The sequence below is a fragment of the Mauremys mutica genome, chromosome 20 (genome assembly GCF_020497125.1).
Source record: "Mauremys mutica isolate MM-2020 ecotype Southern chromosome 20, ASM2049712v1, whole genome shotgun sequence".
In the NCBI taxonomy this organism is placed as follows: Eukaryota; Metazoa; Chordata; order Testudines; family Geoemydidae; genus Mauremys; species Mauremys mutica.
In genome coordinates, this window is record NC_059091.1 from 16,603,773 (window position 1) to 16,617,825 (window position 14,053).

A 14,053-nucleotide genomic window follows, 5' to 3' on the forward strand; every position below is an offset into this window, starting at 1 on the left:
CGCTTTCATCTTTGAAGGACCTGCATCTCCATACCTTAGATGTCAGGCAATATCTAGCCTTTTTATCTGGACAGAACTAAACTGTTTTGTGCCTCATCTCATTTGTTTGTGCCATATGCAGATTGCATGAAGGGTCAACTGCTCTTGTCACAGATCTCCAAATGAGTAACATCCTGCATTGACAGCAGATGAAATAGCCTTGGCTACACTCCTCAGTGCGTGTGGAGCTCATTGTACGAGGATGCAAGCAATGTCCAGAGTGTTCCTTAGTAATTTTTCCATACTGAATGTTTTCAGGGCTGCTGCGTGGTCATTGATACATACATTCATGAACCATTACGCCATCACCACATCTTCCAGGGCAGAAGCAAGCTTTGGTAGAGCTGCCCTGCAATCCTTGTTTAGGTAGACTCTGAGCCCCGCCTCTAGGGGGGGGTGGTATTTGTAATTCACCTAAGTGGAAAATAGAATACACAGCTGCATCTACTTGAAGAAGAAGAAATGGTTATTTACTGTACTTGTGGTTTTTCAAGATGTGATGCAGGTGTGTATTCTGCGACCCGCTGTCTGTCCACTTTGCGTCAGAGTCTCATGTCTGGGCATTCAACGCAAAGGAACTGAGGGATGGTTGGGGTGGTGCCGCCTCATATAGGCATGAGCGCTGCCCCTCTACGGGTACTGTTAGGCAAATTTCTCCAGCTCCAGTGTTCTGGGCACACATACACACCTAAGTGGAATATGCATCTGCATCACATATCAAAGAAACATGGTTACAGTAAGTCATTGTTTCTTCTACAGCCCTGGGTTCCCTAACTGGCACCACATGGTCCCAGGCTGTGCAAGTCTGGGGATAACTTGATGTGTTAGAGAAGGACGTATGGTCACATGATTAAGAAATGGGGTTAGATGCCATGAGATCTTATTTATATTCCATGGGTATTCTGTGTGACGTAATGGCACAGCTTTTTCCTCTGTTTGGCGTGGACAGTCTAATAAGCAGAACAACTTGTGCAGTTTTGCTGTGGGGAATTGTGCTCTCTTTCTTCTGTTGTATGTGATGCCATGTATTCCTGCTCTTCTTCCCCAGCTTTGCACAACGCTCTGCCTCAGCAGCCATCGAGACCCAGTAATCGAGCCGCAGCACTACCCCCTAAGCCTTCGCGTCCTCCAGCAGCATCACCAGCCATAAGCCAGCAGCCCATGCTCCCCCAGCCGCCTTTGCCTCAGCCTCCCCAGGTCCTCCTGGAGGATGAGGAGCCTTCCACGCCTCATCACAGCCTGCCTCTGAGCACCAGCCAGATGCAGCTCTACCTTCAACAGCTGCAGAAAGTGCAGCCGCAGACTCCTCTCCTCCCTTCAGTGAAGGTCCAGTCGCAGCCTCAACCACCCCTTCAGCCTCCTGCTCATCCCTCAGTACAACAGCTGCAGCAGCAGAGGCCGATGCACATGCAGCCCATGCAATTCCCTCCTCATATCTCTCAGCCTCAGCCACCTCCACAGCAGCATCCACCCCCGCAGCCGCAGCCAGCTAAACCTCAGCAAGTCATCCAGCACCACCCATCACCACGGCACCATAAGCCCGACCCCTACTCAACTGGTGAGTGCTGAAATTTCCCCTCTGAGTTCTTAACATCAGCGCAGCTAAAATTAGTAACAAATTAAGGGCGGTGGATGCCTGGTTGGAATATGATTGTTCCACAATCTTCTAAGCTTTGCGAATACTGTTGGTGAGCTGGCATTGGGCTTGGAGCACAGACAGGTCATCAATTAATGTACTTAGTCTCTGAGGAATTCCTTGATAACTTGATAGCCTATTGAGGACTCTAAGCTTTTCTTCTGGGAGCTTAAATCCCAATCCATGGGGGAAACCAACTGTTGTAGGGCTCAAAGTTAGGAAGCAGATTCTAACTAGCAGTGCTGTGCCCTGTTAAGATTCATCCCATCCCATTTCAGCCCAGAAGTCTAGCCTGTCCTGAAATCAGGGTACAGTTGGCGAGCTCCAGCTAGAAAAGGGGTTGTTTGCTCCCTTTGGCAGGACATTTGGTTTGTGATTTCATAGTAATAGCATAAATCACCACCTCCCCCAGAGCAGATCCTGCTAGTGAAGGCAGGGGGCTGGACTTGATGACCTTTCAAGGTCCCTTCCAGTTCTAGGAGATTGGTATGTCTCCAATTATTACCTTATTACCTAGATCAGGCTTCCTGAGTCTGTTTGGATTTAAAGTTCTGTGTGCTATTGGCATGCATGTTGGAAAGTTCTTCATGAAAGGATTGAAAGTGCATGACTGCCAGCGTAGTATCCAGTAAAAGGAGATAAACTGAAGTTAAGGAGGATGGCTGCTGAGTATTGTTTACTAGCCAAGCACTTTAAGTTGTCCCCTTGAGTAGTTTATTAGATGTTAAAATACAAATACACGTCTACCTCGATATAACGCTGTCCTCGGAAGCCAAAAAATCTTATCACATTATAGGTGAAACCACATTATATCAAACTTGCTTTGATCCACCGGAGCGCGCAGCCCCTCCCCCCCCCGCCCCCACCCCCGGAGCACTGCTTTACCGCGTTATATCCAAATTCGTGCTATATCGGGTCGCGTTATATCGAGGTAGAGGTGTAGTTAGAATCTGGTGACAGTCAAACTCTGGAAAGAGCCAGCATCTCCAGAATAGCCAAGCTCGCATTACAACACTAAACATGTACATGTATGCTAGCCCCCAGCAAGTGATCAGATGGCAAGCACCCTTCCCAACGTGCTTTCCCTGCCTTAATGACAGCCCTTCAGGAATATGCTCCAGTGGAGGCACAGCTGAAAAGGACATAAAGTTCCTATGACTGCGTGAGTGGTTCTACCCAGATTGGGCGAGTGGAAAGTCTCAAGCGGAATGCTCAGACTGGTCCCTGAGACATAGACAGGGCCTTGTCCCTCCTAGCTATGGGCATGTTTTAAACCCTCGTAAGATAATTTGTGCTGATGATGGTGTAGCCTAGTCTCCCTCATAGTGCCTTTGATCAAGAATATTTTCTCTACAATCTCTAACAAGCTTTGTTATAGGATAATAGGAAGATGGGTATTCATTTTTTGTGTGAAGGACAAATATATATTTTTTCTGTCTTAAATATTTAGCATGAATTCTTTTTGCTTTTCCTTACCTTTGTGTTGTTTTAGATATGTTATGTAATGACCCCTGGCTGTTGGGTGGAGTGCTGTTTTCAGAATGTGCTTTTAATTTTTTCCTCCTATGCTAAACATTGAACTGTGTCATTGGCCTTCAGCCATCATACTTTGGGCTGTGACCTTCTCAGATGTCAATAATAGGTATATCTCTCTCTATATATATATATCATAGAGCTGGAAAGGACCCCGAAAGGTCATCGAGGCCAGCCCCCTGCCTTCACTAGTAGGATGATGTACTGATTTTTTGCCCTAGATCCCTAAGTGGCCTCCTCAAGGATTGAACTCACAACCCTGGGTTTAGCAGGCCAATGTTCAAACCACTAAGCTATCCCCAGATGTTAGAATGGGTTGAGCAGGATTTTGATGGGAGAGGAAAGGCCTCCAAGAAAAACCCAGGCATTGCAAAAAGTGTTACAGGTCATTTAGCGATTCAGGAGGTGGTTCTCTTTAGCACCAGGCTGGGCCCCCAGCAGGGTGCTGCTGGAGTGCTGTCTTTCCAATTAAATGTAAAACTGAGGATCACTTTGGTTCATTAAAGATATCTAGTTGGGGGGGGGGGGGGGGTGTTCATGGTGCCTTGGTTAAATTCTAATTGGAATTACTACATCCTGCCTCTTTCTATCCCCCACCCATCCTCTCTTTTTCCCCCCCGCCACCGCCACCTGTAGTTTCAAATGAATGCAGGATTCTTCCATTCCTGCCATAAATCATCATATAGGATTTCTGTGAGCTGTTACAAGCCGGGGAGATATAACAATAGAGGGCAGACAAATAAAAAAGGGTACAGGCAAGTGAAATTCAGTTGCCCCCCACCCATAATACAATCTGCTGAGCACCTCTTTAGTGTCTTAGTGTGTTGGCTGAGTCCAACCAGAGCTTGAAAAAGGAAAGCTCACTTCCCTTATAAATTTCAGTGAACAGCAAATGAAATGGATGTCCCCAGGTGCTCCCTCAGTTCTCTGTGCCCTAAAGTCCATGTGTGATTCCTGAACAGAGGTCTTCAGGGACTCTGGTGGCATAGAAATGTAAGGGGAGAGTTTTTTAAAATAGTAAATGTTCAGTGATTCTCAAATGTTCAGTGATTCAGTGGAAGAAATTGCACAGGGGAGCTTACAAATTCTTTAAAATATGAATGTGTTTTGGATGGAGTTTTTCCTTTCCTCAGAATGAAGTCCATAGGCTTCATGGCCAAATCCAAAAGGCAATCCAACAAAATCCTTTTCACTTCCCAGTCACCTACAGCCCTTGTGCATTGTGAATGTGCCTGTGACAACCATGGCACTGGCCTGACACCGGACAGTAAGAAGGCTGGTGGGAGGTTCTCCCTATCTGAATACCACTCCATGCAAGTCTGGCAGGCTTATGGAGAACAGTAAATAGATGCAATTAAGTGTATGGCTGTTTGTGTGCTGATCTGAGTGACAGAGTCCTAAAGTTGCTTCTAAATTAGTGCATGCTGTGTGGCAGTGCAGCCCATGTGACACCTGGAAGTACTGAGGGGTAGGACTAGACTACAGAAACTACCAAACTGGTGTGGAGTCTTCCTATGTCTGTAAGGTGTGCCTGGGCTAAACTCAACCTGCATGCTGCTCGATCTGACTCAAGGACAAGTTCTCACATTGGTTAATGTTTGGATAAATGATAGTGATGACCGGTTAACTGACTGGTGCTGAATTGTTCCAGGTCACTTGAGGGAAGCGCCTTCCCCTCTCATGATGCATTCCCCACAGATGCCCCAGTTCCAGGGTCTGGGCCACCAGTCACCACCTCAGCAAAATATCCAGCCTAAAAAACAGGTAAAGGAAGGCATAGCCTGAATGTGGGGTCCCAAAGGGCCTGCTCTCAAAGCACATGGTTCCCAACCTGTGTGGGTAGCTTGGGCACATGCTAACAATGGTGTACACTCCATGAGCATGCATTAGAGGCTAGGCCAGCCCCACCCCATTGTGGGACCCTTGTTCAGGATGTTACTGGCTCTGTGGATGTGGGATGGACTTGCATCAAGGAAGGTGTTTGGATAGTGACTGATCCATCTCAATGTGCTAACGTGGCAGGAGCTGAGAGCACCCTCTGTCGTGCAATCCCAGCCCATGGCGGCAAAGGAAGAGAAGATGCATTCACCAGTCATCCGAAACGAAACATTCAGCCCCACGTTGCGACAGGAACCTCCCAAGCACCCAGAGAGCATCAAACCCCCTGCACATATCCAGCAAAGTGAGTTGGAGCCCCTTCACTGTTAGTGTTGAAATGTGTATTTTGGGTGTAACATGGGCTAGTCTGTTTCCCTTTGAAGGCTGAGATGGAGAAATGGACTGCTCAGCATGGTGAAAGCCTTAGAGTCTACACCTCAGTCTATTGGCCTGCCCTCGACAGTGGGGAAGGAAGGGACAGGATTACTCCCTAAATGCTCAGACACCCTGGCAGCCTGCAGGAATGGTCTTTTGCCCTTACCGTGGTGTGTGTGTGTTTCAGGAACAGAAATGAAACCAATGGAGGGTGGGCGGCCTGTAATCAGACCCCCTGAACAGAATGTGCCACCACCTGGAGTACAGGACAAAGACAGACAAAAACAGGAACTGAAAACACCCGTCGCCCCTAAAAAGGTAACAGTCCACCACACCTGGATGCAGTCGGTTTGGGGGAAGGGGTGGTTTAGTGGCCTGGTCTGACCTGCCTACACTCCAGCATTTGGTCTATATTCTTTGTGCGAATGGGGCACAGGAACTCTAAGCTACTAGGAGAGGCTAAACTCAGTGTAAAGCTCTTAAAAATTCTAGGCCAAAGCTGTCCCTTCTCTAACAGTTTGATCTACTCAGCTAGATCCCCCATCCTCTTCTGCTTAGGACACAGGTTGGGGTGCCTCGAAGTGGACTTGGCCTCATGTCTTATCCCAGATTGAGCAGACCTGTCCCTTCACGCCAGGGTGAGGCTCACCAGAGTAAATTAGTTTTAGTGCGCTCGCGCTCTCTCTCTCTCCCTGATGCTGTGCCCTGCAATGGTTTCTGAGCTATGGGGATTAGTAGTCAATATTCTGGATGCAAAATAAAATACCAGCTGAACAGCAGCAAAAGTCAAAGCTCACTCGCAGTGTGATCTACTGCTAGGTCACTTAGTGACATAAAGGAAAAGGAAAGTCCTTTAACTGTACTGAACAAATAGACACTGGTGCGCAGTCCTGCACTGGGCCATGGGAGATGTGCCTGGTGTCTGATTACTTGGGGAATATGCATGGGTCCATTCCTGGGCCTTGCTCTTCACATCATATGGGAAGGGTGTTTATGTTTCCCTCTCACCACTGGTAACCGTTTCAGTTGCCCAAGTTAATGAAATATGCTGTCTGTTTTGGGTGCAGAAAATGGATGCAGTGGATGCATCCTACTACCAGCAGGGGGCTGTCCTGGACTCCTGCAAGGGTAGTGCAACTCTGTGTGCCATAGAGCCAGTAAGCACAGAGCTGTTCTAAAATACACTGAGACTCGGTAGGTGAGGTAATAGCTTTTATTGAACCAGCTTCTGTTGGTGGAAGGTACAAGCATTTAAGCTTCATAGAGCTCTTTTCAGGTCTGGAGAAGGAAATCAGACTTCTTCCTTCCCAAGACATGGAGAAGAGCTCTGTGAAGCTTGAAAGCTTATACCTTCCACCAGCAGAAGTTGGTCCAGTAAAATATATTACCTTTCATATGCTGAGGCCAACATGGCTATAACAACACTTAAAATACCATTAATTAGGCAAGTCTGGTCACAGCTTGGGGTCTGGGGAAACAATCATGAGGCTCAGTGGGCAACAGCTTTCACCTGTGAGCTTCAGTGTCCCCATTTCTAAAATGATGAGATGATACCTGCCCTGCCCATTGCAGGGGGAAAAGTTGTGAAGTGTTTGAGACATTCAGCGCTGGGTGCACCAGTGCTGTGAGATATGGCTTATTCGGGTGCAATGGCTGCTTGGGAGCTAAAGAATGATATTGCCATCAGTGTATCCTAGCTCATATTTGTATGGGTGCTGGAATATCCTTGGAGTCCCAGTTCAAGGATCAATCCCTATAGTAATTAGTTCAGCTTCCCCTGAGAACTCTTGGTTCACAGAGTATGCAAGTGTCGGGGGTGGAGGGACACCATTAGCCTCACTGCTTCATTTAGGTTTGGGCCCAATTTTTTAATGTTAAAGTGATTGTACAAGAGAGTTTGTCCTGGCTGAGAGCTGTAAGAACTTATGGCTTCTATCTGCAGATCAGGAACAGCCTGGGCACAGCAGGGCAAGTGTCTCCCACCTGTGTCACTGGGATGCAGAGGGGACTCCCTGTGCATGGGAGGGGAGCTCAGTCTTTGTTACCCATTCAGCCCTACACTTCTGACCACAAATGGCGGGCACAGATGTGGTGGTTTGACAATACAGGAACCAGGAGCCATAAAGTGAGACTACCAACTCATTTCATACATGCCACTGTGAACAGCCTTCAGATGGTAACATCACCTTCTTCAAGTAATAGTCCCTATTTGTGTTCCACTGAGGGGTTAAGCCATGCACACCATGTGCCCAGAGTTGGAGAATTTGAAAGTAGTGTCTGTTGGTCCTTTCATGTGCCCTGGCTCACCTTGTGCTTCATCTAAGGTGTTAAAGGGAGGGGCTGACCAAATGCATCTCCAGTTCGTCTCACTGCCGCATGGTTCAGGTCGGAACTTTCAATGTCCTCCTCTCTGGTGCATCTTTAATTAAGATAGTTGTACATAGTTTTAGCCAGTTTTATGGTATTTTTACCAGTTTATTACAAGCAGCAAAGAGTCCTGTGGCACCTTATAGACTAACAGACGTATTGGAGCATGAGCTTTCATCTGTTAGTCTATAAGGTGCCATAGGACTATTTGCTACTTTTACAGATCCAGACTAACACGGCTACCCCTCTGATACTTGACAGTTTATTACAGTTTTTATTGCAGTTTTAGCACTTAGTTAAGATAAGATTGGGGCTTGTTTTTTTCTTCATCCAACACACCACCCAGTACCAGTGTGCAGGTACTGGACTATGTCCAGGATTCTGGGCTTCAAACTCTGCGCCTCGTGCCCGTGCTGCTTCTCCATCAGTGATGAACCCAGTACTGTCTCTACTGCTTGGGGGAAGCTCACATCACATCCAGATGCAGTATTTGCCAATCCTTTCCCAGCCACACCAAAAAAGACCAGATCCTCCGCTTCCAAAAGCACCACATGGAGCTTGCCATGAGGCCTCACTTGGACCCAGGCAGAGAAACTCCCCCTGTGTATCAGCCTGAATCAGCGAGGAACATGCACCTCCCATTACCACATCCAAAGCCAGTATGGCAGAATCACCCCCACAAACCCTATGGCAGCGTCTAATTGGGAGGTAAGGAAGCATACCCATAAGCATGATACTAAGTCTTCCTCAAAGCCAAAGAAAATGGACACTCCTTCCACGAGTTAGAGCCATGGGGATGGAACTCACACTAAGTCCCATAGGCATGAGAAGAAGTCCCACAAGCAATGGAATCTGGTACTTCCAAGCACCTGTCCAACAGTATCGTCATCACCAACCCTCCACAAGACATGGAGTCCTCCTGTTCTGGGAAATTCCATGCCACCGGCACTGATACGAGCCCAGGGAAAGGGTGCCTGTGACACCGGGGAGATCTGGAATTGTACCTGAACCCCAGGACATATTCGCCTTGCTGGACCCAGAGTCACCCCAGCCAGCCCTTCCACCTTTAGAGAGAGGATTTCTCCACCTCAGGATATGTCCCCAGTATAGGTTCTCTCACCATCTGCTCCGATGGTCTACACTCTTCCGCCAGTTCTGACGGTACCACCATTTGAACCAGTCTGCCTTCTCCTCCTCTGAAGAATTGGAACCAGCTATGTCCTATCACCGGTACGTGTCTTCACAGAGACTGCTACATCCATGGCAGCATCCACCATTTCAACGGCCTCAGAGCCTTTGGTACCATGGGGGCCACCACAGCCTTCCTTGGATCTGGCCTATTGGCTATACTGGGGACCTGGTCCCAATACCCCCCCTTGGAACCAGCCTGGTCCACGGAACGTTTTGCCTGCCTCCTGCTTAAAGGCTCCTTCTAGCAGACTCTTGGATCTGTTGGTAGAGGAGGAACACCTCAGTCTGGTCCTGGCGGTGCTGCCAGAATTGTTAAATTTTTCCTCTTCATCTCCGGATGAAGCAGTGACTGCAGCATCCCCTATGCCTCTGGATGACTTCAGGCAATTTCAAGGAACTGTTGCAGAGATTCTCAAGGGAACTCCAGTTTCCGGTGGAAGAAATCTAGGACCCCGGGACCAGTCACAATTGCACTACCTATTACTGAGGCTATTCTGGAGCCTGCCAGGACCATGTGGCACACCTCTCCCACATGTATGGCTACCCCAGAGGGACCAAAAAGCATTACGTTCTTGCTAAGGGATCTGAGACCTCCCTCCCACTTTATTTTTTTTAATTTTTGCATCCTCCTCCAAACACCCTAGTTGTCCAGGCAACAACTGCACAAGCCAAGCAACAGCACTCTCAATCTTCACCTGCTGATCAGGAGGGCAAACATTTGGACCTTTAGGGACGCAAGGTATTTTCCTTAGCCAGCCTTCACTTACGCATGCATAACCCCTCAGTGGAATACAAATATGGACCACACATCTCAAAGAACCTCCAGTTATAGGTAAGTAACCTCCTCTTTCAGTAACTATCAGTCTGTGCTGGATTGAAACAGGTCACAACCTTCAGCAAATGCTTTTGGGGGAGTTCTGTGGCCTCTTACTGTGACTCTCTGAACGTAACCATAATGCCTAGCACTAAGGTTCATGCCAGACTCATCATGCTACTGTGTGCTGTTAACATTAGCTGGGAGGCTTTGTCTGCTAGCTATGGCCCAGTTCAACACTAATGCCTTCTTGACTTCACAGGATCTGAAAATAAAGAACATGGGCTCGTGGGCAAGTTTGGTCCAGAAACCCCTCACGACTCCATCCTCCACAGCAAAGTCCTCCAGCGACAGCTTTGAGCATTTCAAGAGGGCAGCGCGGGAGAAGGAGGAGCGGGAGAAGGCACTCAAAGCTCAGGCAGAACAGGTGGAAAAGGAGAAGGAGCGGCTGAGACGGGAGCAGGAGAGGATGAGGTGAGAGGCCTGCACATCTGTATTTCATTGCTCCTAAAACTTGTCTCCCCAGAGTACCAAAGTGCTGTGAATGGGGTTATGTCCCCATTGGGGACAGTCACTTCTGTTTTTTGCTTCACTTGTCAGCTTGGTGCCTTGGAGCCACTGCTGATTCCTTGGGAAAAGACAGGTTTTGCAGCAGGATCAGCCAGAAGACAGTGAGGGTAGAGCTGTCTCCACTGCCCTTTTGAGGGGTATACCCGACATGGCCCTGTTGTCCAGGCCACCTTTTCTCTAGCTCCCTTGGGTTGTACCTGGGCTCTGTTTGCCTAGACACGTGGCAGCACTTACATGCTGCAGTGCAGGAACTCTGAACATAATCAGTGTGTGTAATATAGCCACTGCTTCCATTGTGGGCCCACGCAGGAGCCAGTGCAAGTTGTAGAGTTCCAGCATCATACCAGTTCTGTTCACAGTTCATACCAGTGAGGTATCTGGGTGTGCCGCTGGATAACAGCTGCTGTTTCCTCCTTCTCAAGCTGGCTAACAGTACTGTTAAGCAAGAAGCAACATGAGCAAAAATATCTTGATGCTAAGCACTTCCCATTCCACAGTGTGGGTGTTGCAAAATGGGTGGCTTGACTATGCAACAAACTTCACAGGGAGAAACCCCTTAGCTGCCCATTCTCCAACTGGGATCCCCAGGGAGCACTTGCTGGGGGAGATGGCTGGACACATGGTGCTGGCTGCTCTTCCTCGTTTCCAGTTGCTACCTGGCATTAAAAATGTAATACATTGAGTCTTTTCCTGAGAGACTTCACTATGTCAGTGATTGCTGGAGTTCCCACAGGAAGGTTATAGGATCACAGAGGGGAGGCATCCATGAGACGCTCTAAGGTGCCACAAGTACTCCTGTTCTTTTTGCTGATACAGACTAACACGGCTGCTACTCTGAAATCTAAGATACGGGTCACACTAGGAACAAGTTTGAAACAGCCAAATCTGAGACATCCCTTCCCACTCTAAAATGGTGTTTCCTCAAATAGTCCATCACAGCAATGATGAGCCAGCCCACGGGGTGGAAGAAAGACCCAGCAGTACCCCCATAGAGCTGCTTAAGAAACTTCTATGCCTTATGGGGTTGCACAGAGCACCCCACCATTCTAATGACACTCTTGGGTCTTGGCAGGAGTCGTGATGACGAGGATGCCCTGGAGCAAGCTCGCAGAGTTCAGGAAGAAGTCCGAAGACGCCAGGAGCAGCAGCACCAGCAGCAGCAGCAGCAGGTGTCAGCTGCAGCCTCTTCACCCCAAGCACCGAGCTCTCAGCCACAGTCCTCTCAGTCTATGCTGGATCAGCAGAGAGAGATGGCCAGAAAACGGGAGCAGGAGCGAAGGCGCAGAGAGGCGGTGAGTGGTGGTGGGGGGGTAATTGGGCACTCTGATGGGGGCAATTTGAGGCAGATGTTCAGGCAGAGTGCTTTTGCTGGGATGCCGATACCTTGGTGAACTGAGTGAAGACTCCCAACTTCAACAGATTGGCAGACAACTGTGCCAGGAAACTTAGGTCCACTTTTATAGGGCAAAAGTACTAGATTATACCAGTAAAAAGTTTAGGTAGCCCAGCAAAATCCCTGGCCCCTAATGCCACCCCATTGAGTCAAGTGCAGCATCCCTGCAATGTTGCTCCTGTGAGCATCAATCCTGCAGCCTTTGTAATTCTCTTATCTCCTCTCCCCCTTCAGATGGCAGCTACTATCGACATGAATTTCCAGAGCGATTTGTTGGCAATATTCGAAGAGAATCTTTTCTAATAGCGCCTGGTTTTCTTCTCCTGACTCTTTAATTTCCCGGCGAATCTTTGACTCTCCATAGTGTTAACGGCGGCTGGGAGGGGGAGCGTTTCTGCAGCCCTTCTGCATGTATGACCATTGCAGATCTTTCAGTCAAGGCCTCAGAAGGATCAGCAGAGTCTGCCTTACAGTTTGACTTTTGCCGCCCCCCCCCCCCCCCCCACACACACACACTGAAGAAAGACCGACCAAGACAAGCCAACTACGTACTAGGTTTGATTGGACATGCAGCTGCTGGGAAGGGTGCCCTGATCACTCGACATTCTCTATGCCAAACGTATTCACAGTATATCCAGGACTTCATGTTCTTCACACCTTTTCTATCCATAAAGGTTCTAAGTTACAGAATGTCTATGAATAAACAGTGCTGTGTCATGACAGCAAGAGATGCTCTTCACTGAGAGGCTGCCTATGGGAGTATCCTGGCAGGAATGGGAGACCTGGGGTCCAGCTGGGAAAATACACAAGCTGTGTCTGGTCCTTTCATCACTGGCTTTGCCTTTAACTTAACTTCCCACAAGCCTTTAGCTGGGAGCCATTCTCTGTAAGTGTTCGCTTGTGCAAAAGGGAATAGTACAGTGGAGGTGTCAAGTGTAACTGGCCATTTGAGTGAGGTTTTTGTTTTAGCATTGTGTGAAGGTCCGGGAATTGGAGCTAGACTACCAACCAAAGTCAGTTTCTTTCAGTCTGTTTTTTTCCTCCAGGCAGTTTGTCACTGCTCAACTCTTGACTGGGTATTAATTGTCTCTTTGTTATAGAGTGGAGTGGGGAAACCAGTAACACCAGGGGAAGCTACCACCCTGTCACTAGTGTTTGACTGTGGCTGTATTGTATAGTGACTATAGTTGGCATATATTTGTTTGAGGGTTTTGGTGAGCCACCAAACTCGGTGTAAAAACACTGCTTATATTTTGCTCAGTTTCAAACTTTTAGTCTATATTTTTAACTGTAAAACCAGAAAGCTGCATTTTGGTTTTTTTTAAATGTCATAAAATATGGTTAAAAAAAAAGTTTTTATACCTAAAAGGAGTGGCTGAGAGGAGGGCAAGTGGAGGCGGCAGTTTTGGAAAGGCTCCTTCCACCACCTATCAAATCTCACTCACTAGCAGCGGACGCTTTCCCATGCACCTTCAGTGTGTATTCTTTTAATTTTATTTTATGAACTGTTAAAATGTAATGTGCCATAAATACCCACTATACAGTACAATACTGGTGTGTCAGTATGGGGTGAGCGCTGGAGTAATTGATTGGTTTTACTTTAATACGGTGAATATGCATTTGGTCTGTACTGATCATGGAATAAACTCATCTCTTTTTTTTTAAAAGATGGTGTCGTACTGACATTTCTTTGAATCCTACTTGTGATTGAGTTGTTTAAAGGGGTGAGAATTGTTGAGGAAAGGTTGTCCCTATATCTTGACTGTGCTCTAGGGGAAAGGAAGGAGTTCTCATGCTCCTGTACCCATCCTGGGGGGAAGCTTGTCCCAGGTAGCCAGTGTGCATTTTCCCTCCTAAGCGAGGGCCAGGAGAGCTGCCATGCTAAATCAACGTGATCCTGGACAAGGTGTAGTGAGGCTGATCTTGTGTGAAGGCTTCATCCTGCTGTTGGCCCCCCCTCTCTCACCTAGAGGGCACATCAGGACACCAAGCACTGACACCCACAGCGTCTCAGACAACCAGCGCAGTCCCTTCCCAGTTTCTGAGATCGTGATGCAGACGTAGCTGACACTATGTAAAGCAAGCACAAGAGCCTGCCTAACTCCAGAAGTGACATTTGTCCTACTGAGCAAGAGCTGGGATTCTCCAAGCCTTGGTCAAGCTATTTATTTTGAGAGCTGATGGCTTCCATTGATACTTGCTTTCTGAGGTTTGAATGTGGGGGGTGGACGATGGGGTGGGAGGGCCTTCTCTTCAC

At 47.9% G+C, this 14,053-nt stretch overlaps 1 protein-coding gene across 8 annotated transcripts in view; it reads left to right on the forward strand.

Annotated features, from left to right (window-relative positions):
• Positions 1-13,465, forward strand: part of BRD4 (bromodomain containing 4) — a 207,028-nt gene extending 193,563 nt beyond the window's left edge. For all 8 annotated transcript variants that reach the window (XM_044995162.1, XM_044995167.1, XM_044995168.1 and 5 more), the window contains 7 exons: positions 1,088-1,597; positions 4,860-4,972; positions 5,231-5,390; positions 5,649-5,779; positions 10,096-10,307; positions 11,476-11,695; positions 12,031-13,465. In XM_044995162.1, coding sequence (XP_044851097.1) covers positions 1,088-1,597; positions 4,860-4,972; positions 5,231-5,390; positions 5,649-5,779; positions 10,096-10,307; positions 11,476-11,695; positions 12,031-12,099 — 1,415 coding nt within the window. In that variant the 3' untranslated portion in view covers positions 12,100-13,465. The remainder of the gene's footprint in view (positions 1-1,087; positions 1,598-4,859; positions 4,973-5,230; positions 5,391-5,648; positions 5,780-10,095; positions 10,308-11,475; positions 11,696-12,030) is intronic.
• The last annotated feature ends 588 nt before the right edge of the window (positions 13,466-14,053 follow it).